The sequence below is a fragment of the Podarcis liolepis genome (assembly GCF_965112155.1).
Source record: "Podarcis liolepis genome assembly, chromosome: Z".
Taxonomy (NCBI): domain Eukaryota; kingdom Metazoa; phylum Chordata; class Lepidosauria; order Squamata; family Lacertidae; genus Podarcis; species Podarcis liolepis.
The window spans coordinates 48,675,957-48,699,604 of record NC_139570.1 but is presented as its reverse complement, the minus strand read 5'-3'; the positions used below and the strand labels follow the sequence as shown (position 1 = coordinate 48,699,604).

At 48.5% G+C, this 23,648-nt stretch overlaps 2 protein-coding genes across 2 annotated transcripts in view; one reads left to right on the top strand and one right to left on the bottom strand.

Annotated features, from left to right (window-relative positions):
* The first annotated feature begins 2,936 nt into the window (after positions 1-2,936).
* The window catches only part of DPP7 (dipeptidyl peptidase 7), a 29,624-nt gene continuing 8,912 nt past the window's right edge, over positions 2,937-23,648 (top strand). The window contains exons 1-8 of the mRNA XM_083485941.1: positions 2,937-3,091; positions 4,526-4,639; positions 5,841-5,980; positions 6,083-6,246; positions 7,635-7,770; positions 7,947-8,028; positions 8,483-8,649; positions 9,875-9,935. Coding sequence (XP_083342067.1) covers positions 3,025-3,091; positions 4,526-4,639; positions 5,841-5,980; positions 6,083-6,246; positions 7,635-7,770; positions 7,947-8,028; positions 8,483-8,649; positions 9,875-9,935 — 931 coding nt within the window. The 5' untranslated portion in view covers positions 2,937-3,024. The remainder of the gene's footprint in view (positions 3,092-4,525; positions 4,640-5,840; positions 5,981-6,082; positions 6,247-7,634; positions 7,771-7,946; positions 8,029-8,482; positions 8,650-9,874; positions 9,936-23,648) is intronic.
* LOC310698539 (kelch-like protein 9) lies at positions 9,718-23,295 on the bottom strand. Its single transcript, XM_083485867.1, has 4 exons — positions 20,675-23,295; positions 14,897-15,149; positions 12,682-12,842; positions 9,718-10,872 (listed from the first exon to the last, which is right to left on the bottom strand). Exons 1-4 carry the CDS (start codon positions 21,728-21,730, stop codon positions 10,435-10,437), a joined length of 1,908 nt encoding a protein of 635 aa, XP_083341993.1. The 5' UTR covers positions 21,731-23,295; the 3' UTR covers positions 9,718-10,434.

The following is a 23,648-nucleotide window of genomic DNA, read 5'->3' as shown; positions in this document are numbered from 1 at the left end:
ATAAGAATTATAAGGTATCAAATACATAATAAATGTTCATAAATGTACAAGGCAAACACATACATAAGTGTCTAAAGCACGTGTCTGAAATAGTAAAGAGAACAATCCTGAAGCCATTTTGACTCTCCCAAATTGACTTCAAATATTTCTCTGCAAGAAGATCAAACGTATCCATTCTTGAGGAAATCAGCCCTGAGTGCTCACTGGAAGGACAGATCGTGAAGCTGAGGCTCCAATACTTTGGCTACCTCATGAGAAGAGAAGACTCCCTGGAAAAGACCCTGATTTTGGGAAAGATGGAGGGCACAAGGAGAAGGGGACGACAGAGGACAAGATGGTGGGACAGTGTTCTCGAAGCTACAAACATGAGTCTGACCAAACTGTGGGAGGCAGTGGAAGACAGGAGTGCCTGGTGTGCTCTGGTCCAGGGGGTCATGAAGAGTCGGACACGACTAAACGACTAAACAACAACAACAATTTCTCTGCAAGGAGGAAGAAAATGGGAAAACTTTCCAGTTGTCTTTGGACTATAGGAGCTTACACCTCTCTTTTCAAATGCAGTCTGGGAAGTATCTGTTAAGCTGAGCAAACTATCAATATGTGTAAGAGATTCAGAATCTAAAGCATTTACCATATCAAAGGAATGGCCAGGCTACCCAGAAAATGCTATCAAATAAGGCATTATCAGGTATCCCGACAGACAGGAGAGTAGCAACACTCTAAAATTTCTACTGGAAACCACCTCCTTCTGTGATGTATGTATAATGTTTTGGGGGGTGGTCTTGGGCTATAGGGTGGATCTTGCCTCCATCCATTCATCTCTGACCTATCATGGACTTAGGGGAGCCAGTCCCTTGGGGAGTTGGGCAGCAAAAGCCAAACCCCCTATTATTTCTATAACAACTGTAAAATGGGGGCAGAGGGTGTAGGAAGGAGAAAAAAGTGAGTTGAGAGAGAGAGAGAGAACATGTGCTGAAATTTGGATCCAGTAAAACAGATCCTCTTGAGATTTCAGTTTTTTCATCACCATCCCAGCTCAGAACTGACTGAACGTTAAACATCATGGATCTGGTGCTTTGCAGTGAGGGCCGACCCTTCCATGAGACAAAGTGAGATAGCTGCCTTGGGTGACAAATTCTGAAGGGTGGGAAGTGGCTAGAAATGTGGGTCATGTGGCCTGCCCTACAAGAAGACATCTGAAGGCAGCCCTGTTTAGAGAAGCTTTTAATGTTTGATGCATTACTGTATTTTAATATTTTGTTGGAAGCCGACCAGAGTGGCTGGGGAAGCCCAGCCAGATGGGTGGGGTATAAATAAAATATTATTATTATTATTATTATTATTATTATTATTATTATTATTATTATTATTATCTTTAAGCTAGCTTGCTGCCCTAGCACCCTAGGGTCTATCACCAGAGCTGAGGAAAGACTCAATTACCAGTCTAGTCAGATTTTGCACACAGAATAGGGAATACACTCTTCTTGCCTCAAACAGCAAAATGGCTTAGGCCGCTCCTGTTTGCGGCACTGTCATGCACAGAAACATGGTTCTGAGCGCGGATCTTTATGGAACCTCGTCATTTTCATCAAGAACATCCACAAAAACTACAATAAAAATCACAGGTCTTCCCTTCCAGGAGTCAGGCATGCACCCAGGACACCCTTGTCAGGGGAGCACACTAGGCATAATGGCTACATGCTGGGATTTAATAAACTGTCAAATTTATTTTTATTTATGGGTAATTTTATTTATATACCGCTCTATACCCACAGGTCTCAGGGCAGTTCACAAGATAAAATCCCAATATAAAAACACAAAATATATAAAATATAAACAGAAACAGCCAAATACTGCCCTCCCCAAAAATAAAACACATAAAAACAGTTAATAACAAACAAAAACCATTAAAAGCAGTTTGAAAGGCTTATACATCTCCAAAATATATTTGTATTATATATGAGAGCCAGTGGTGGGGTAGTGGTTAGAGTGCTGGACATGGGGGAGACCAGGGTTCGAATCCCACACTGAACCATGAAGCTTACTAGGTGTGGCCTCGGGGAATAATCAGCCTAACCTGCTTCACAGGGTTGTTGTGGGAGCTTTATTAACTATGAAATGTGGGACTCCCTCCAAACTGCTCCCAAAGTTTTGCAATCATTTTGCAGTGAAAACCCCATGCTCTGCAGTGGCCTCCAACCTGAACAACTGATACTTAAATCAGGGGTCATAGCCATCAAACAAGGCTGGGCTTTGGGGTGACACCCATCACCTCCAGTTTGAGTATCAGTTATTCAGTTAGAGTGTGTGCTGAAAAACCACCACAAAACTTTGGCACTGGTTTGGAGGGGAACCCAAATTTCAGGATTCATAGTTAGTGAAGCTTGTTATGAGAATAATATGGGGAAAGGAAGAACCACACAGGCCACCATGAGCTCCTGCGAATGCAGGTGGGATATAAATTCAGAATGCTGCTGTGTTTTCAGTCTATTACTGTTCTTTGAAGTTTGTTAATGTTATTCTCTTTGCAAGCTGCTTTTGAAGTGTCTGAAGTGTTTGTGTGTGTTACAATCAAGTGGCACAAAAATTTTACAAAACAAGAAAATAAGAATAAAGATCAAGAAAAAAACCAAGAAAATAAATGAAATATAAATAAACAAAACAAGTAAATTATATTTACATAAGCAAACAATTTATTACAGGGTCCAGGAAAGCAATTTAAATACGCGTCCGGCCTTCAGGCTGCCCCTTTTTTATAAGAAAGGCGTGCCCTTGAGCATGTGCAGAGTGCAGTGGAGAGGGAGAGGGGCGGGGCCCTCTGATGTCCAAGATGGCGGCAGGGCGACGAGAGGCGAGCCGCGCCCCTTTCTCCTTCCCCGCCCCTTCGGGGGAAACCACATGGCCCTCCCTTCGCTCCGCCCCTCTGCCGGCAGGTCTTTCACGTGACGCCCTGGGCTCCTCTCACGTGACACCACCACCACCCGTGCCCACGCTGCAGAAGAAGGGACCGCCGCGCCTGTGGTCATGGCTACGCGACCCGCGCTCTACCTGCGCCTCGTCTCTCTGGCGTTGCTGCCGGGGGTCCTTGCAGGTAAGGCGGCGGCGGGCCTCGGGTCCGCTGCTCCCAGAGAGACGGTCAGCGGAAATCAGTGGTGGTGATCGCTGGGAAGGGATGCAACTCTGCACATGCTCAGGTGCCCCAGAGGGAAGGGATGCAAGACTGCACAGGAATAGAGGCACTCTCCTTTGTGAATGCATTTATTCGTTCTTCGTTAAATCCTTATTTCAGGGTCTTCCCGGCTGGAGTTGGTTTGTGAGGCAGAAAGCATGTGATGGAGAAGTACAGTCTTCACAGGCTGCAATTCCTTTATAATTAATCCCCACAACTCAGAACCCGCCCCCCCCATCCCGGTCTACTTGGAGAACATATAAAGCTGCTTTGCTAGTGTTTTCTGGGGCTGTTTTGAGTAAGAGTGCTTCTGAGCATTTGCAGAGAGCACCACCCCTCTCATTCAGTAACTTCAAATCAGCTGGTTGCAGTTTGTAATTCTGTTTTGCGATAGAAATATTGGAAATAAAGCAATATATCACTTGGAGCATCATGCCACTTCCACAGTTTTGAGCAATATTGTGTGTCAAAGGGCTAGTGGACATGCTTCCTGGGAAGATTTGAGCTCCACAACTTCATGTTTTAGAAATTACTCGCCACCTTTTCCTTGTTTCAGTTATCAGATTCGTTACAAAGCTATCAGTCCCTTTCTAGCAGTGTGTGGTTACTTAATGGAGGTTGTGGGGTGGAAATGTAACTTTCTGTGCTTTGTAAGTATTTCCTCTGTCTCCCCACCCCAATTCATCTCCTTATATTAGTGAGGCTCACTTAGTTACTTTGCATGTTGCAGGGTTTAGCCCCACCAACAAAAAACAGTTCCAGCCCTACTTCTGTCCTCCTCACCTTATGTTTACATTTCTTAATGTCCAGACCTGACCAGAAATGCCATGTTTTTTACTTTAAAAATGATTTAATTTCTGCAGCACATGCTTCACCAAATTTGCAACCTTGAATAATTGTTTGACAGTATCAGAGAAATACAGCCAGCATTTTGGAGTGGCAGAGGAAAGTACGTGCAGTGGACACTCGGGTTGCGAACGTGATCCATGCGGGATGCATGTTCGCAACCCACAGCAGCGCGTCTGCGCACATGCAGGTTGCAGTTCGGCGCTTCTGCGCATACGCAAAGTGTGATTTAGTGTTTCTGCGCATGCGCGACCACCAAAACCCGGAAGTAACCCATTCCAGTACTTCTGGGTTTTGGCGGTCCATAACCCGAAAAAACGGAACCTGAAGCGTCTGTAACCCGAGGTATGACTGTAAAGCCTAGCTGTTCTTGTACAATAGAATCCACAGCAGAGCAGATTTCATGGAGCAGATACTGGAGTAGTTGACCTCTTTCCCATGGTCAGTAGACTGACACTGCCATTTTTAACCCCCTTCTATCTGAAAGTGACGCGGTTTGTTTCTTTTAAGGTTACAGAAACCCCCAGCTTGACTTCAAAGAGAAATATTTTGAGCAGTGGATAGATCACTTCAACTTCGAAACCTACAGCAACAAAACTTTTGCCCAGAGATACCTCATCACAGGTATGCTTTTGGTGATGAAAATATATAAAAACATGAAAAGGTCACTTCTAGATTGGAGCAAGCATTTATCTAGTTCAGTATCCTGTCTCACCACAATGACCAGCCAGATCCTCTGGGAGGCCCACAAGCGGGACATGAGACCAATAGTCTTCTCCCGCTGTTGCTCGGCAGCAACAGAGAAGGACAGGTATACTGCATCTGAACATGGAGGTTCCCTATTGTAACCATGGCCCAGAGGTATTATTAGATCTCCCCTCTCCTGTGTCCTGTGCTGACAGTTCCTCAGTGGCTTGCCTGGGTCACCTGCCTCAGCCTGTGTCTGCTTCCTTTCTACTTAGAGTCCAACACTGCTGTGATGGCAAAGCAGCTCTTGTGCTGGCCAAGCAAATTCCACATGACGACAGCCTTACTTTCCTATTATATGTGTACGAAATAAATAAATTCTATGGGAATCCAAGAGCTAGCGTCACCAGCACATTCCATAAATTAATTGTGTGTTAATGACCCATTCTGTCTCATACCAAGTTAGGCCTCTGAACCATCTCGTCCCATGTTGCCTCCTCTGACTGAGGTGGTTCTTCAAGGCCTCAGGCAGAGGCTGCCCTTTCCTAGTCCTGCTACTTAAAATCCTTTTGTTTACTGGAGATGCCAACTTGGGACCTTCTTTTTGAAATACATGAACTTTACTGTTGAGCTATGGGGGCTTCCCTGATGTGGACAGCCCCTTAATATCAAATATGTCCATTCCTTAGTTAATTTGAACAGGTGTTCACTTATCTGGAGTGATTAACAATCTGTGGAAAAAAGCAGTGCTTCAAAGAGTCTGCCTTCCCTCAGGGCTGATTGTTGTGGCACACAGATGAGGGAATGCGTGGCCCCCCAGATCTTGTGGGGCTCCTGCTGTCTGCCTCAGCAAGCACAGCGGATGACAGGGATTATGGTAGTCCTAACAGTATATGAAGGGCCCAGCGGCTGGGCCCCAGCCTCTCCATTTTTGCTCTGGCAGCACCCAAAGGTGCAAGTAGTGCCAGTTCCATTGCTGAAGACCAGTCAGGAAGTTGAGGATTGTGCTGTCGTAGAGGGGAAAAGAAGATGGCAGTTCTAATACAGGCACCGTCCTTCTTGCAAGTTTCTTAGTGGTCTCTCTGTTCTTAAACGGGATTCTTCTCAGTTGCCTCAATGTACTTCTGCTGCCTCACAGATAAATACTGGAAGAGGGGAGCTGGACCCATCTTCTTCTACACCGGGAATGAAGGAGATGTCTGGGCCTTTGCTCAGAACAGCGGCTTCATCCTGGAGCTAGCTGAGCAGCAGAACGCCCTGGTGGTCTTTGCGGAGCATGTGAGTGTTTTTGCAAAGTTGTCCCTATTGCCTGAGGCAGCGTGCTTGGTGGGGATTATGGTGACCTTGTTGTCTGAGATGTCTCTTCTGCTGGCTTTTCAGAGATACTATGGGAAGTCACTTCCATTTGGGGCAGCGTCGCTGCAGAGGGAAAACGCTGGCCTGCTGAGTGTGGAGCAAGCCCTCGCTGACTATGCAGTTCTCATCATGGCACTAAAGAAGCAGTACGCAGCACAGGACTCACCTGTCATTGCATTTGGAGGCAGGTGAGGGCTCGCTCGCTTGTTCCTCACAGCAGTTACCTGCATCTGATGTGTGCAATGTTTTCCGTGCAGGTCTGGCAAAATATTTCCAAGTTGCTGTGCGCCAGCTGCCTTTGGGAGGGGGTCTGTTCTGAGCAGGGAATGAGGCAGATATTTCAAATGTTTAGGCACCACCACCTAAACTTCATAGTAACCAGGATTTCTCCAAAGGGTTGACTTAACTATGGCCAAGGAAGGTGGGGAGAGCTCATGGGCCAAGAGAAGTTGAAGTATGAAAAGGTTGTACCCCAGTATCTTTGGTGAGGGCAGTGCTAGCTTTCCCCCAAAACTGTGGGTCACTTGAATCGGTATTTACTGTCTTGTTCCAAGATGGTGGCACGTTCATACGCTGCGGCTCTGAGCTCCCAATTTTGTAATCTCCCTGTATACAAGTTGTATACAAGTTGTACAAGTATTTCATTTACTTTGGGACTGTTTAGGTTGGAAGTTGAGTGCCCTGAATTGTATTCTCTCTGGGGTATGCTTCATGGCATGCTTAGTGGGCCACCCTGGACACAGGCCTTGCCTTGGCGGATCTTGTCATGTGCTTGTTCTCTACAACACTCCAACTGGAAACACCCCAAAGTCTGCAGGGAAATTATAGCTCCTCCCCTAGGATAATAGCTGTCCCTTGTCTGAAGTAAAAAGATCCTTTGCCTCAAGAACCACACTGAGCAGGGGGCACACTTTTCTTCCCCTCTTAAAGGTAAAGGGACCCCTGACCATTAGGTCCAGTTGTGACCGACTCTGGGGTTGCAGCGCTCATCTCGCTTTATTGGCCGAGGGAGCCGGTGTACAGCTTCCAGGTCATGTGGCCAGCAGGACTAAGCCGCTTCTGGGGAACCAGAGCAGTGCACAGAAACACCGTTTACCTTCCCGCTGGAGTGGTGCCTATTTATCTACTTGCACTTTGACATGCTTTCAAACTGCTAGGTGGGCAGGAGCAGGGACCGAGCAACGGGAGCTCACCCCGTCGTGGGGATTCGAACCGCCGACCTTCTGATCGGCAAGTCCTAGGCTCTGTGGTGTAACTCACAGCGCAACCCGCGTCCCTCTTCCCCTCTTACCTGGGGCCAATAATACCCTTTCCTTCTGAGCAATTGGATCTGAGTTTGGCGCGAGCTACTAGGGAAGGGAAGAAGCCAAAGTTCGGCCATTTTGTCCACTTCCTCTTGCCTCATACTTGTGGCTCTTGTGTTCTGACTCTTTGATAATGGCAAATCTGTACCCACTAATTCAGGCAAACAATTTGAAGAGACGACTGTCCCTTTCCAGTGAGCGAGCAGTCCACCTGAATGTCTCATAGTGTCAAAGAATATAACTTGCTTCTTTTTCTCTCTCTTTTCTTCCAGTTATGGAGGGATGCTGAGTGCCTACATGAGAATGAAGTATCCCAACATAGTGGCTGGCGCACTCGCTGCCAGTGCGCCTGTGTTGTCTGTGGCTGGGATTGGAGACTCCAATCAGTTCTTCAAGGATGTCACAGCGGTAAGTTTTAGATGGAAACTTTTGAGTGGGCTCATTTCCTCTTACTAGGCAAACCTCCCAATCTTCAACGTAAAATTGTGTGCCTGAACCCGTGAAGCCGTATGAAAGTCTCAGGCTCCCTCAAAGATGCAATTCACTTAAATCAGAAAAGGCATTTTGACACTCTTTTTTTCCAGGACTTTCAGAACTACAGTCCGGACTGTGCCACGGCTGTACGAGAAGCATTTAGGGAAATCAAAGACCTGTACCTGGCTGGAGGTAAAGTGAGCTCACCTGTCAGACAAGGAACAGCCCCTTGGGAGAGAGGACTTTTAAGCTACGAGACCTCTGGAGCAGCTATAGAATAAACAAATTGCTTTAAAATGGTTTTAGGAAAGCAGTACCACTCCCGTCTTGTGTGTGCATAAGAAAATAAACAATTTTTGAAGGAAATGTGCCCACTTTAATTGGACAGCACTTCTATAGCTAATACAAATTGTCCCCCCCCCCCTGGTGTAAGCAGTCAGTTGACTAAGCACTACAGTTTAAAACCATGAGGTCTAGGCACTTCATTTTTCTTTTGAATGAAAGCAGAAAACCTCACTCATCCAAGCAACTGTGTAGCCCAAACACTATACTTAGGCTACTGTCCTAAAGCATACTAGCCTCTAAGAATGTGGCGAGACGCGCTTAATCATGCAATACACTACACACCTCTCTTCTCCACATTCAGCTTACGAGAGGATCAGCCGTGGGATGTCTACATGCCAAAAGCTTTCGTCTAAGGATGATATCTACCAGCTCTTCGGATTTGCCCGGAATGCCTTCACCATGATAGCCATGATGGACTACCCTTACAAGACGGACTTTATGGGCCACTTTCCAGCAAATCCTGTCAAGGTGAGGCCTGCACAGATCAGGCAACTTCATGAACCAGAGAACACTCGACTCCTCCACCTCCACCGGTTTCCACTGGGCTGGGCTAAAGCTCTCGCAGCATGTCTATAGGCCAGGTATACAAAATTAACGCATACCTACCTATAGTAGTCATTTGAATGTTTGCTTATTTTTTAAAATCTCAAACCACACTACCGCCAGCCGCCTTTTGTGGAGCTTGCCTGCCTGGTGCTGATTTATACCTGACACAGGTTAACGTAGTTATAAACTTGGGTTCCTCGTTTTTTCTTGCAAAGAGACCCTGGTTAATGTTGCAAGTGTTTGCAGGTGCCCCCTCAAACAAAGGCTGCACCAAAATATTTCTGGTCTGGTCTGTCCACACTGTCTGCTCAACAGGGAGGAAACTGAGCGGGCATTACAGAAGAGGAGGGTGTTTGTTGCCATGTTACAGATGATAAACATAGAATAATAGAAATGTAGAGTTGGAAGGGACCCCAAGGGTCATCTAGTCCAACCCCCTGCTAAGCAGGAATCTCAACTAAAACACCCATGATGGATAGCCATCCAACCTTTCTTAAAAACCTCCAAGGAAGGAGAGTCCTGATATAATACAGTCATACCTCATGTTATGTTTGCTTCACGTTACGTTTTTTCAGGTTGCATCCCACAGTGACCTGGAAGTACCGGAAAGGGTTACTTCCGGGTTTTGCTACCTGTGCATGCACAGTAGCGCTAAATCACACTTCACGCATGTGCAGTAGCGCCAAATTGTGCCACGCACCTGCGCAGATACAGCACTTCAGGTTGTGGGCTTTTCGCATTGCAAACGGGCCTCCGGAACGGATCCCGTTCGCAACCAGAGGTGCCACTGTATAGGTACATAATATAAGAAGTATACTGTTATATAGCAATGGGATCATTTTATGACTACCTGCTAGGGTGAAACTGCAGGATGTTAATGCTGGAACTCCCCTTTGACTCTGGTAGGCTGAAAATGAACTGGAAACCCAGAAGTTATTCTGTCCATCTTTTGAACTTTCACCTTAGCCATATCTAGCCTTTGTAAGCAGCTTTTTCCATCATTGTTTTATTTCATTGTTTTATTTTATTTTATTGCAGTGACCAATGTATTTTGTTAGTTTCAGCTAAGATCCTGTAACTTTCTTCCAATTTCTCTTTGGCTCTCGGAAAACCTAATTTGCTGTGTGTGTTTGTGTGTTTAACTCAGATTGGCTGTGAGCTGATGCTGGAGAACAAGGACCGGATCAGGGGCTTGGCAGCTCTTAGTGGTGAGTGACTGTAAGACATCTGCCTTCCTTCCAAAGTGTACATGCGCACTGTGCTTTCTCTCAGGTTGTGTCGGGCCTGAAAATGTGCAAGTTATCTAGGCTGCATTCAGACAATCCCCTAAGCCACGCTTTTGAGGGGAGCAGGGGCAAGTCTTGAGCTTATGAGCTCCCTTCTCTCTCCTCTCACCTCCCTCCAGCCTTTCTTCAATGCACAAAGGAAGCTTAGAACATTTCTGCTTCCGGTTTGCACATAAAGCACAATAAAAGCATGTCTCTGGATTCTGTCTTACAGGCAAACTATGGTTTGCTCAAACTATCATTTAGACAGACTGGTAAGCTACTGGGAGATTCTAATCTCCTAACATCATATGTGGAGGATGGAGAACATGAACCTGAAGCTCATTCCCAATCATCCTGCCTATGGATTGGGAGGCCATCTGGATGTGGCTGCAGGCTTGGAAAAAATCAGGTGCCACTTCCATTCATTTCAGTGGGGCTTCTACCAGAGATCTTCCTCCTGGATTTTGCCCAAAGCCTCTTTCTCTGCCTGAAGAGCAGGCTGGGATGAAGTCTTGCTAGTGATGAACAGGTTGAGGGTGGATTTCTTCCTGCCAGTAGCTGAAGGCCCCTCTCCATTCTGCTGCTGCTCACCTGTGACCAGGTGACGCGGCAGCTGAACAAAGAAAGAGGCATGATCCACCAAAGGCTTGGGCAAGGAGCCCGCCTTTTCCCACACTTTCCCACCAGGGTTGCAGATGTAGATGCCGTCCTCTTTCCTCTTCTGTCTCACTGATCCACCGCCCGTGATGTACAATTGCTGCCCGTGCACAGCGAGACCAAACTGACAAAGGTCGAAGGGCGAGAGACTGAGCAGGGTCCACTGATCACTAACCGGGCAGTAGTATTCCGTCTCGTTCACAGGAACCCATTCCTGAGCCTGTAAAGAACCAAATATCAGAGGGGTAGATCCAGTCCCTGTTCAGTGGAGGGTGAGGGAGGTATGCTGTAGCTCCAGGAGACAGCATGGCCTGCCGGTTGCTCAGACAGACCTGGCACAGAAGTTGTTTTAAGGCAGCCTTTCCCTTCCTGGTGCTCCATAGATATTTCAGAATGCAACTCCTGCCAGACCCGCCTAGCCAGTATTCCGGAAACATTGGGAAGGTTGCCTGTGAGCCACCCCTGACTTTAAAGAGGTCAGAGAGTATCTCTTGTCAGTTTGTGTAGAAGCTGTGCTGGTGTGCAGTTCCCACTAATTGCACAGGAGACCTTCGCAATGCATTGTTCAGCTGACACCTCCCCCCCCCCCGGTGTTAATCAGTTAGTAGTAATGCTACCAGTCTGCTCTGGTTTTAGTTCAAGGGAACACCTGAGCATATGCAGAGGAATGGTGATGATGATGATGATGATGATGATGATGATGATGATTTATATGCCCCCCATCTGACTGGGTTGCCCCAGTCACTCTGGGTGGCTTCCAACAAATTTTAAAGACCAAGGTTGTAATGAAGACTTTTCTGACTTCATCAGGAGACAGACCATGTAGGTGTGTTTTCCCCAAATGATTGCATTTTCTGTCCACGTGTTAGGTTTATTATTTGCAAAACGCCAACCCTTTAAATAAAACATCTAAAACTGACAGGGATCTGCTTCTCAGTCATGGAACCCAATCTGTCTAACTCTGGGATGCTACTTGGTTAAACAAACTTTAAGAGTATGGGTCAAATAGGGAATCAGCCCCCCCCAGACATTCCTCTCTTTTAAAAACCTGCTGGCCAGTTAGTTGACAGCACCTTTGAAAAATATATTAATCTGTTTGATTAAACTTGGCAGCCTTGTTAATTAGCAAATAAGGGGGAGCCCCATGGCCTTTCAGCCCCAGGTAGTAAAATATATTAGGCTTGCCACATGATCCAGCTACATAGAAATGAAAATTTGGAAGGGGCATGAAGAGTTTCTATTTTTTAAAGGGCTTGCTAGTTCTATGTTCCTGGGGTGTGTGTGTGTGTGTGGTAAAGTAAGAAATGCTTCAATGCCCTGTCAGGAAACCTAGAATATTGTGGTGTAGAAAGCATTCTCTTCCAACCAGGTACCCTCCCCCACATATATTGGACCATGTCTCCCATCAGTCTCAGCCAAAATAACTGGTGGTCATTGGTGATGGGAGGTGGGAGTCTGAAACATCTGGAGGTCACCAGGTTGAGGAAGGCTGCCATGGATCACAAGAAGAGCCTTGCGGCTGAGTCAGGCCAAAGGGGGTCCCTTCTGGTCCAGCATCCTGCTCTCAAAGAGGACACCCAGATTCCTGTGGGGAGCCCACAAGTAGGACCTGAGTGCAACAGCAACTCCTCCCCACGTGTCAATATCGACAGGTCAGCACCTGCCAGGTGCTGTCTTAGGAGGGACACTCTGCTTTCTCTCTAGAGCAGCGGTTCTCAACCTGTGGGTCCCCAGAGGTTGTTGGACTACAACTCCCATCATCCCTGAGCTCTGGCCTTGCTAGCTAGGGGTGATGGGAGCTGTAGTTCAACAACATCTGGGGACCCACAGGTGGAGAAAGGCTGCTCCCATTGCTCCCATTGTCAGACTGTACAGAAGGGGATGCTCCCCCTTCTGGGAAGGGAGCCTGGCCACAAGGAACCAGGAAGTGAGAAATGAGAGAACATTGTGTAGCTCAGGGCAACACCAGACACCTGGGGCTGGCGTTTGGCCCCACCACAACTCGTTAAATAAATGAAGCTCAACATACGTTTGCCAGGGCCCTTCCTCCTACGCAGAAGATTCTGTCTCCGGCAATGGCCATTCCGTGGTCGCACCGGGCAAAAGTCATTGGCTGGTTCCTGACCCAGCGACGCAGGCGGGAGAGATAGCTGTATGTGTCGCGTAAAGGTTTGCCAGCGGCGAATCCCCCTGGTGGAAACGGGCGATAGAAGATTGGGTTGGGTGGCTGCGGTTTTCCCTTTGGGTTGCACAGTAGCCTTTTCCTGTCCTGATCCTCTCAAGGTCCTTCCGGAGTCGAAGTGTCCCTGTGGAGCGTGTTGCCTACCACTTAGCCAAGGCCTCTCCCAAGTCTTAAGAGACTGGGTTGTGAAAGGGGGCGCAAAGTGTGTTCACAGCGCTGAGAGCCTCCCTTCCGTGTCTGTAGCATCTCACTATATTGAACGCTGTTCTCCACTGGTTGGCTTCCCCATCATGGCTGTCTCCTTTTCTCTACTTTTGGCCCTCCCCTCGTGCCCCCGGCAGTCGGTTGAGCATGATAGGAAGGGAGTCTATTCAACCCTCTTCTCAAGCACTCCATTGTGGGGCCCTTCCTTTCCCTTGCTCATATACCTACTCCTGCCTCTTTTTTTCTTGTTCATGCACTGGGATGCTGCAAATTCAGTACAGTCATACCTCGGGTTAAATGTGCTTCAGGTTGAGCGTTTTCAGGTTGCGTCCCACGGCGACCCGGAAGTAACGGAGCGTGTTACTTCCGGGTTTCACCGCTCATGCATGCGCAGACACTCAAAATGGCGTCATGCGCGGAAGCGGCGAATCGCCGCAGACGAGGGTTGCGTTCGCTTCAAGATGCAAATGGGGCTCCAGAACGGATCCCGTTCGCATCCAGAGGTACCACTGTACAGATTATTTTTTTAATACCACCCTTCAATTTTAATAAATCCCTAGGGCAGTTTCCATAAGAAGCAGAAGATACAAAAATAATTAAAATGCAAATAATACATATCCAAACAAAATAAGGGACGTGAAGAGTAAAGAGGGAACAAGATTTTTAAAGCTAGATTGCTTTTAAGTCTAAAAAGCCTGGGAAAACATTATGGCTTTTGACTGGCACTGAAAGGCGAACAAAGTATGTGCCTGCTGGCCTTCTCTGGGGTGGGCATTCCATCATTGGGGCACCACCACTGAAAAGGACCTCTCTCTCTTCCACCTGGCCACACAACTCAACCTACCTGAGGAGTGGGGGAACCTGCATACAGAAGAGCTTAACGTACTTCAGTATGTCGGTCTAATGCTGGAAAGGGCTTTAAAGGTCAGAACCAGCACTTTGAATTAAGCCAGTGCATCCATCTGCCATTGTTCTTGAGGTCTTTATTTTATGCTCTTAATTAATGTACAGTATACTTCAAGTGGTGGGATGCGGGTGGCGCTGTGGGTTAAACCACAGAGCCCAGGACTTGCTGATCAGAAGGTTGGCGGTTCAAATCCCCACAATGGGGTGAGCTCCCGTTGCTCAGTCCCTGCTCCTGCCAACCTAGCAGTTCAAAAGCACGTCAAAGTGCAGGTAGATCAATAGGTACCGCACCAGCGGGAAGGTAAACGGCGTTTCCATGCGCTGCTCTGATTCACCAGAAGTGGCTTAGTCCTGCTGGCCACATGACCCAGAAACTGTACGCCGGCTCCCTTGGCTGATAAAGCGAGATGAGCGCCGCAACCCCAGAGTCGGTCACGACTGGACCTAATGGTCAGGGGTCCCTTTACCTTTACCTTATACTTCAAGTGAGATACTTTTGCACCCTGCCTTGGGTCCATTTGATAAAGGGCAAACTTAGAAGTGCAAAGGATGAATACATGAAGCTAATTTGCAACCCCAGCAGCTGCATTCTGAGCTAATGGTGGGTTCCAGATCCTCTTCAGGGGCTGCCCCTAGTAGAGCATATTACAGCAGTCTAAGATGGAGTTTACAGGAGCATAGATCACAGCCACATCACCAGGAACCATCCTTTTATGCTTTATCTGTATGCCCCCTTAAAATCAGCAACCCTTGATAGCATAGCTGTCAACTATCCCCTTTTCTTGTGAGGAATCCTATTCGGAATAAGGGAATTTCCCTTAAAAAAAGGGAACCATTGACAGCTATCCTTGATAGTGGTCTGCATTCTAGAATGGCCAACATCCAGCCTCCCACCCCCTCCCTCCACCCTGAGCCAAGACTTCTGATGGTCAAGCCACCAGTGGTCTCTCACCTGAGACGTAGAGGATCCCCTTGTGGGTGGCCCCCGCGTGGTCTGCCACAGGCATTGGGAAGGGCGTGATGAGCTGCCACTTGTTCTCAGCTGGCTGGTACTCCTCTGCCGTGTCGGTGAGCGTCCCCAGCAGGGCTCCCCCGCCCACAGCCACCAGGCAGTCGTTCAGCACCCCGGCGTGGAAGCGAGTCCGCCGTCCCAGCATGCTCGCCGCTTGGAGCCAGCTGCCGTGTCGTGGGTCAAACCTGAACACCTGGAGCCAGAAGGAGGAAAGGGCAATGGCAGAGGAACCCCCTCTGGCACCCGGGGCGGGGCAGCCCGTACGGAGTGCGCATGTGCGGCATCCTGTACGAAGTGCGCATGTGCAGCAGCCCATACAGTCGCTGTGCAAGAGGCAGCAAGAATGGCACCCTTATGGACTGCACGCACCCTCTGCCGCTCTACAGCTGGGGGAAGGCAGGGGCCATCTTGTCAAACCCCCCCCCCCACTGGTACCTGGGTAGGCCTGCCCCCTCCGCCCCCTCACTTCGTACGCCCCTGGGAAAGGGATTACAGGGCCATGCTGGACTTGTTCTCCAGCTGGCAGGCTGGGAATCATTCAGCAGTCAGGGGGGGGGGAGGCGTTTAAGGACTCTCCTTCAGCAGCTAGTAGCCAAGTCAGAAGCAGGCAAGGAGACCCCTTCAGCGAGAATAATAATAAAAAAATATATTTTTTATACCTTGCCCTCCCCAGCCAAGACCGGGCTCAGGGTGGCTAACACCAAATATAAAAAGTTGATTAGAATGCAGCTTAAAAAACAAAATTAAAATACAACATTAAAACATTAAAATGCAGCCTCATTTCAGTGGAACTCAATCAAAAACTTTTTTGGGGATTAAAACGTCAAGTCTTCACCAAGGCTAACTATCCAGACTGGTCCTACATAGGCCAGAAAAAAGCCAGGGAAGTCCCCAAATAGGAGTTAAAACACAGGAGAAAGGAAAAAAGGAAGAGGGGGAGGGAATCAAATTGATCCCAATCCAAAGGCCAGGTGGAACAACTCTGTCTTACAAGCCCCGCTCACTTTCCTCTCTGCTGCTTGGCAGGTTTGTATTGCTAGGGTTAATGCTGAGCTGATCTTATTCCAAGCTTGTGAATGAGGATGATCCTGATGATTTACTAAATTCACAAATTGCTTTATCTTGCCCAGGGCAACCCAAAGCAACTTACAGCCACGTAAACACACACAAACCCCCCATGTAGATACATTTAAATGAAGTGGGGGAAAGAAATACAAAAAAACCACAACCCATCCACTTCTCAAAGGCCGCATATAATTAAAAGCCTTATAGAGGAACGTTTTCACTTGGCACCTAAAGGTGTATAATGAAGGCGCCAGCCGAACCTCCCTGAGGAGAGCGTTACACAAATGGGGAGCCACTGCAGAGAAGGCCCTGTTCTCATGTTGCCACCCTCTGGACCTCTTTGGAAGGAGGCACACAAAGAAGGGCCTCAGAGGATGATCGCAGGGTCTGGGTCAGTTCACATGGCGGTCCTTCAGGTATTGTGGTCCTCGGCCATTAAAGGCTTTATAGGACAAAACCAGGTTGGTCCTGAAACAGATTGGCAGCCAGTGCAGTCGGGTGTAATATTCTCAAACAGTTTTGCCCCTGCGAGCAACTTGGCTGTGGAATCCTTCAGCAGCTTGACAAGGATTCTGTGGGGCACAGATTTGAGTCCATGGAGCATGCCTTCCTTGCCCCAAGCCCGTTCCAAAGTGCCCCTAGTGTTTCTGGGGTGTGTGATGGATGACAGGGAACTGGAACTGGAGTGTGACCTGAGTTACTAGGTAGGAGACTAAATAGCTCCCCAGATTAAGATGTCCTCATTATGTAGAAGCGATGTGGAGGACAACAGAATGGGGGCAGGTGAAAGGGAACGGGATTGTTGGGAAATGGTTTGGCTGCAAATGTAGGGGAACTGATCTGAGATGATCTGGGGTGGAGTGGGGGGCAAATCAGTTGAAGGACTTTTATGTGGCAGTTTGGGAAATTGGCCAACATGCCTTCTGTGACGTTTAAATTCTAAACCTGCAGCTGTACATATAAATTACAGTGGTACCTCTGGTTGCGAACGGGATCCGTTCTGGAGCCCCATTCGCAACCTGAGCAGAACGCAACCCGCGTTTGTGTGGGTTGTGATTCGCCACTTCTGCACATGCGCGTGGCATCATTTTGAGCGTCTGCACATGCACAAGCGGCAAAACCCGGAAGTAACCCTTTCCGGTACCTCCGTGTCGCCGTGGGACGCAACCTGAAAACATTTAACCCGAAGCGTCATTAACCCGAGATATGACTGTATTAAAGGTAAAGGTACCCCTGACCATTAGGTCCAGTCGTGGCCGACTCTAGGGTTGCGGCGCTCATCTCGCTCTATAGGCCGAGGGAGCCGGCGTTTGTTCGTAGACAGCTTCCGGGTCATGTGGCCAGCACGACTAAGCCACTTCTGATGAACCAGAGCAGCGCACGGAAATGCCATTTATCTTCCCACCAGAGCGGTACCTATTTATCTACTTCCACTCTGACGTGCTTTCAAACTGTTAGGTTGGCAGGAGCAGGGGCAGAGCAACGGGAGCTCACCCCGTCACGGGGATTCGAACCGCTGACCTTCTAATCGGCAAGTCCGAGGCTCTGTGGTTTAACCCACAGCACCACCTGTTTCCCAACTGACTGTATGACTGTATTAGCACATGTAAACTCTGCAAAATTGTGCCTCTGGGCCCCAGATCTTTTACATCCCTGCCGGGTCCTGTGACTGCCGTAGGAATGTGGCATTCCACATAGGGTGGCTTTGTTGTGGGCTTCAGAACCCACCTTGCCCCTCAGATGCCACACCAATTTATACTATGCCCATCTGAAATATTCGCGCTTGCTTCATCCACCAGCCCAAACTTATTCTTTCAGCCTTTCCCCTCCTGCATTCCAGGTTTGGGGGGTGGGGTGGGGAGGAGGTGCAAAAATAAAATAAAAAATCAGTAGCATCAAGTCTTTCCTTCTCCCTTTTCCATTCTGGGGTTGGGGGGGAAATACAAAAAAGTTACTAGCACCAAGTATTTGGGGCATCATTCTTGCATAGGACCTTGGGGGGGGGGTTGGGGGGGCAGCAACTCTTAAATGTTATCAGGCTGGAGTTCCATCAGTTGAAAGGGGAAATGTTTGAGCGTTTGCAAGTGTAACCAAAACGATGTGACTCAGCTAGAGGTGTTTACTCTCATTCCAGAAGAATGCGTGGCCTTTTACAAGCCCCAAACAGTGCTTCAAAGGCTGCAGGTTAACCAAAGTCCTGAGCAGGAACACTCCCACTGGGTAACTGGGGTAACTACAGCATTTTGTTGTAAGTCTCCCCTTGATAGTAGGTGGACAAGGAATACACACCTACACAAGAGAGGTCTCCCAGATAGATCAAAGGAGGACTGAGGTTATAAAGAACACAGAGTGTAGACCTATCAACATGGGCAGAGCTTGTGAAATCCATGCAGTTTGTTCACTTAACTGGGAGAAAGAGGTACAGTCATACCTCGGGTTACAGACGCTTTAGGTTGGGTTTTTTCGGGTCATGGAGCACCAAAACCCAGAAGTACCGGAACGGGTTACTTTTGGGTTTCGGCGGTCATGCATGTGCAGAAGCGCCGAATCGCAACCCAACTGCCGGTTGCAAACACTGTGGGTTGTGAACGTGCATCCCGCACGGATCACGTTCACAACCCGAGCGTCCACTGCATTGCTAAGTGCCCTGGCCCTTGGAAACTGCCTAGTTGTCTCTGGGAAGGTCCACTTTGCAGACTCAATGCTGTTGCTTCAAAAAGCCCAGAACTAAGAATTCTATTACTGTTACCCACCCAGAAGATCCCAGGAAGGGTAACAGTAATGTAAGATAGAGTCATACCTCAGGTTACAGACGCTTCAGGTTGCGCAATTTCAGGTTATGCACCACACCGAACCCAGAAGTACCGGAACGGGTTAATTCCGGGGTTCAGCGCTTGGGCATGCGCAGAAGCACTAAAATCGCACTTTGCGCATGCGCAGAAGGGCTGAATCGCGACCGCTGCGGGTTGTGAACGTGCCTCCTGCACAGATCATGTTCGCAACCTGAGCGTCCGCTTTACAATGTTAGAAACAGTTTAAAGCAAATTACAATCACAACTAGAGTGGGTCCTAAAAATATTTATCTCAGGTGTCAACGGCCAGGGTAGAGAGGTGTGTCTTCAGCAGCATGAAAGCTGCATAATGAAGGTGCTTAGGCCTACCTCCCAGGCCGCCAGCACCACCCACATTTCTGATAGTGGAGCAATTATTCTGAGGGCCTTCCCTGCACCCAAGAGGGTCTATAGGGAAGGAGGCGGTCTTTCACATATTTGCATCCCAAGTTGTTTAAGGCTTTAAAAGCTAGCATGAGCACCCTAAATTGAACCAGGAAAATGAATGCAATTGTTTTAAATGGGAATTATATAAATTATAAATTGAACCCCAACCAGTAATCTGCATTTGGGCCAACTGAAGTTTCCAAGTCGTCTTCAAGGGTAGCCCCATGTAGAGCACATTGTGGTAATCCAGCCTGGAAGCTACCAGAGTATGGAACTACCATATCAGAGATGAGACTCGTTATGTGCCCAACTGGGTAAGCTTTCCACTCACTCAGATGATCGTGCTTGTTGTGATTCCCACCTGTACCCCTTTATTGCAGCCTGATTTTTGCAGCAGTCACTCTTTGTCCCTTTATGTACTAAGACTGCTGTCTTCGGTGCTTCCTCCTCTGAGGATTAAAGGGCTCATTCTTTGGGGACTGGGGTGCCTTTTGCTTGCACATACACCTATGGGCCTGTTGCCTTTGTCCATGGAGTTTTCTTGGCAGGCATACTGGAGTGGCTTGCCAGTTCCTGATCCAGGTGGATCACGTTTTTGAATTGATGCTTTTGAATTATGGTGCTGGAGGAGACTCTTGAGAGTCCCATGGACTGCAAGAAGATCCAACCTCTCCATTCTGAAGGAAATCAGCCCTGAGTGCTCACTGGAAGGACAGATCCTGAAGCTGAGGCTCCAAGACTTTGGCCTCCTCATGAGAAGAGAAGACTCCCTGGAAAAGACCTTGATGTTGGGAAAGATGGAGGGCACAAGGAGAAGGGGACGACAGAGGACGAGATGGTGGGACAGTGTTCTGGAAGCTACAAACATGAGTCTGACCAAACTGCGGGAGGCAGCGGAAGACAGGAGTGTCTTGCATGCTCTGGTCCAGGGGGTCACGAAGAGTCGGGCACGACTAAACAACAACAACACCTATGGGCACTCATAACTTTGCTGGGACGTGGGTTTGGAGGGTGGACCCCCTGGTATCTCTGGGGCTGTGCTGCCACCAATGATTGTGCATGGTTTAGAGCAAACTGTGCACACACGCACATATAAAGGAAGCAAGGATTAGGTGGAGATGCAGAAACACAGATTAAGTTTGTCTTTTTAAAAAATCAACCTCTGAGAACAGAATTGGGGGGTGGGACAGTGTCTGGAACAAAGGCTATTCCAATGCATTTGTACAAACAAACGAAAAAACATCATGAGAGGGTTAGCGTTGGCTTTCTGAGGAACTAGCTTTCACAGTGGGTGACCTAGAAGCAGAGACCCTAATAGGAACAGATAGGGAACAATGATACGTATTTGGGCTATCTACCTTTGTCCTTTTCTAGACTTAAGTTGTGTGTGAATGAGCTGCTGTGGGCTTCTCTTCGTTTTAAGCTTTGTGCTTACCTGGTTCGAAGGACATTGTCCTGTAGGGTCAAACCTGTCCTGGCCCCCCATCACAAAGACAAAGCCTTGGATCACAGCAACACAGTGGTTGTACAGCGGCCTGTGAAGTTGCCCAATCTTTTTCCACAAAAGGCAGTTCCGATCAGCAGCCCACATGCTGCCACAGATGGTGTTGTCCGCAGATCTGCCACCAAGGACAACCAGCATGTCAACGCCGGCACGGACCTTGGTTCGCTCGCTCTGCAGAGTCGGCTGAGCATGCAGCCGGGAGTGATAATCCAAGGCCTCCTGGAGGTACTGGCGGCAGGTGGGTTCTGTCTTCATGAAGGGCACGTCCTGGACGAACTTCTGCAGGTCGTGGAGAGGTATGAGGGGAAACCGAATGTGCTGCAAAACCTCGGCTGCATCTTCCAGGTGTGTGCTGTTGTGGCGCAGCCAGCGTTCCGCTGCATGGAACAGTTCCAGCTCACTGAATTCCTCGGTGTCTGCAGTGTCTAAGATCTCACACAGAGTAGCTGCATCCAGCTCCTGCATCTGCGCCGGATCTGCCAAAATGCTGCTGCAGTGCCGACTCACGCAGCTCATAGCTTTCTGCCTCAACTCTTTCGGGCCAAGCCTCTTTGCGATCTCGAGGACTGCTAGGCAGGTGTTCTGATCCAAGCCCTCATCCAGAAACCGGAAGCACAAGCACATCACATCGCGCACCAACAGCACCTCTGCTGCCTGGAAGGTCTCCTCAACATTCTGGAGTGTCAGCTCCAGCTTGTTGGAGTAGACAAAGGACAGGATGTTTTGCAGGCCCTGGGCGGTGACGCGCGGCAGCTTGATGTGACTGTTGTGACTTGCAGCATCTCTGGAAAAATGCATCTTGCAGTAGTTGCTGGCTGCAGCCAGAATGACTTTGTGCGCAGAGAAAGAGACTCCCTCTGCCTCCAGTGTGACATCGCACAAGATGTTCTTCGTGCGCAGATTCCTGAGGCCCTCTAGAAGTTTGGACAGGTAGGTGTCTGAGCAAAGACTCTGGCTCTTGGCCCTGACTGGGCTGGCAAGATACATCCCTCCCAAAGCTGCAGTCTGGTAATCCACTGGCGGTAGCCTTAGAAGATCTCCCCAGGCACCCTCTAATGGAAAGAGAGTTCAGGGCCTGTCCTTAAAATCTAAAAGCATGCCTCTTGAGCAGAGAACTCCAACTGGTGCTTACTCTAGAAGTGGGGCTGCCTGAAGTTTTTGTTTGGGCTACTATGAGAGCAGGTCAGCTGACATGTCATATCGAAGAACACCATTTCCTTACCCCCCCCCCCACGAGCCTATTCATGTCCACAAAGGTGCAGTATCTACTCAGCTTCCTGGTCATGCCTGAAGTGGCTTGCAGCGGGCCAGGCAAGCAAGTCCAGACCTGCCTGCAGGTTTTTTTGAGTCCTTGCCTAGAATCAGGCTGCTGCACCCACTGGCCTTGCGTGTGAATGTTTGCTAGGTGGCAGCATAGGCAGAGGAAAGCTCTGCTTCCAGCTGTTTCTCTAGCATCTACCAGTTACGATACCTGGCTAAGTTCAAGGTGCTGGTTTTGATGTATAGCTTGGGACCAGGCAGTGGTTTTTTTTCTAAAAGAAATGTTTAGGAGTACTCTCATTTTCCTACTCATATTGAAATAAAAAGGTAAAGGGACCCCTGACCATTAGGTCCAGTTGTGGCCGACTCTGGAGTTGCGGCACTCATCTCGCGTTATTGGCTGAGGGAGCCAGCGTACAGCTTCCAGGTCATGTGGCCAGTGTGACTAAGCCGCTTCTGGCGAACCAGAGCAGCGCACGGAAATGCCATTTACCTTCCCACCGGAGCGGTACCTATTTATCTACTTGCACTTTGACGTGCTTTCGGACTGCTAGGTGGGCAGGAGCAGGGACCAAGCAATGGGAGCTCACCCCGTCACGGGGATTCGAACCGCCGACCTTCTGATCGGCAAGTCCTAGGTTCTGTGGTTTAGCCCACAGCGCCACCCGCATCCCATATTGAAATACTGCCCCTCAATAAGGCCAAATTGAGATTCACAAAATGTTTAGGGGTACACGGGCCCCTGCGTCCCCCCCAGAAACAAAGCACTGGGACCAGGACACCTGAGAGATTGTCTCACCCCTTGTATACTGTGTTCTGCAGCTCCTAATTTAACAGGTCCTTTCTGTGCAATCCTCTTGGGTTGCGGCACCTACCCTTTTGGAATCTCCCCTGCCCTGGAAAGAATATTCAATAGAATTCTTTTTTTTTTGACACCAACTGAAGACTTCTGTCTTCCCACAAGTTCAGATCTTTCCCAGATGGTATCTATATTAGAATTGCTTTCAAGATGTTTTTAAGATGAAGGGGGTGGAGAGATTCCCCTACAAAGAAAAGATGCAGCATTTGGGACTATTTTGTTTGGAGGAAAGGCAACTAAGAGGTGGCATAATAGAAGTTTATAAAATCATGCATGACATGGACAGAGGGGACAGAAAAGTCCCTCCCCCGCCCCCGTCAGCACAAGACCTCATGGGAATCCAGTGAAGCTGATTGTTGGAAGATTCAGGACAGAGAAAAGAAAGGACTTCTTATTGCAGGGCAAAGTTAAACTATGGCATTCACTCCCAGAGGAAGTACAGTGGTGCCTCGCAAGACGAAATTAATCCGTTCCGCGAGTCTCTTCGTCTAGCGGTTTTTTCATCTTGTGAAGCAACCCTATTAGTGGATTAGTGGATTAGCGGTTTAGCGGCTATTAAAGGCTTAGCGGCTATTAAAGGCTTAGCGGATTAGCGGCTAAAAGGCTATTAGCGGCTTAGCGGCTTAGAAAAAGGGGGGGAGCGAAAAAAATCGCAAGACTTGCAAGACGTTTTCGTCTTGCGAAGCAAGCCCATAGGGAAATTCGTCTTGCGAAGCACTTCGAAAAACGGAAAACCCTTTCGTCTAGCGGGTTTTTCATCTTGCGAGGCATTCGTCTTGCGGGGCA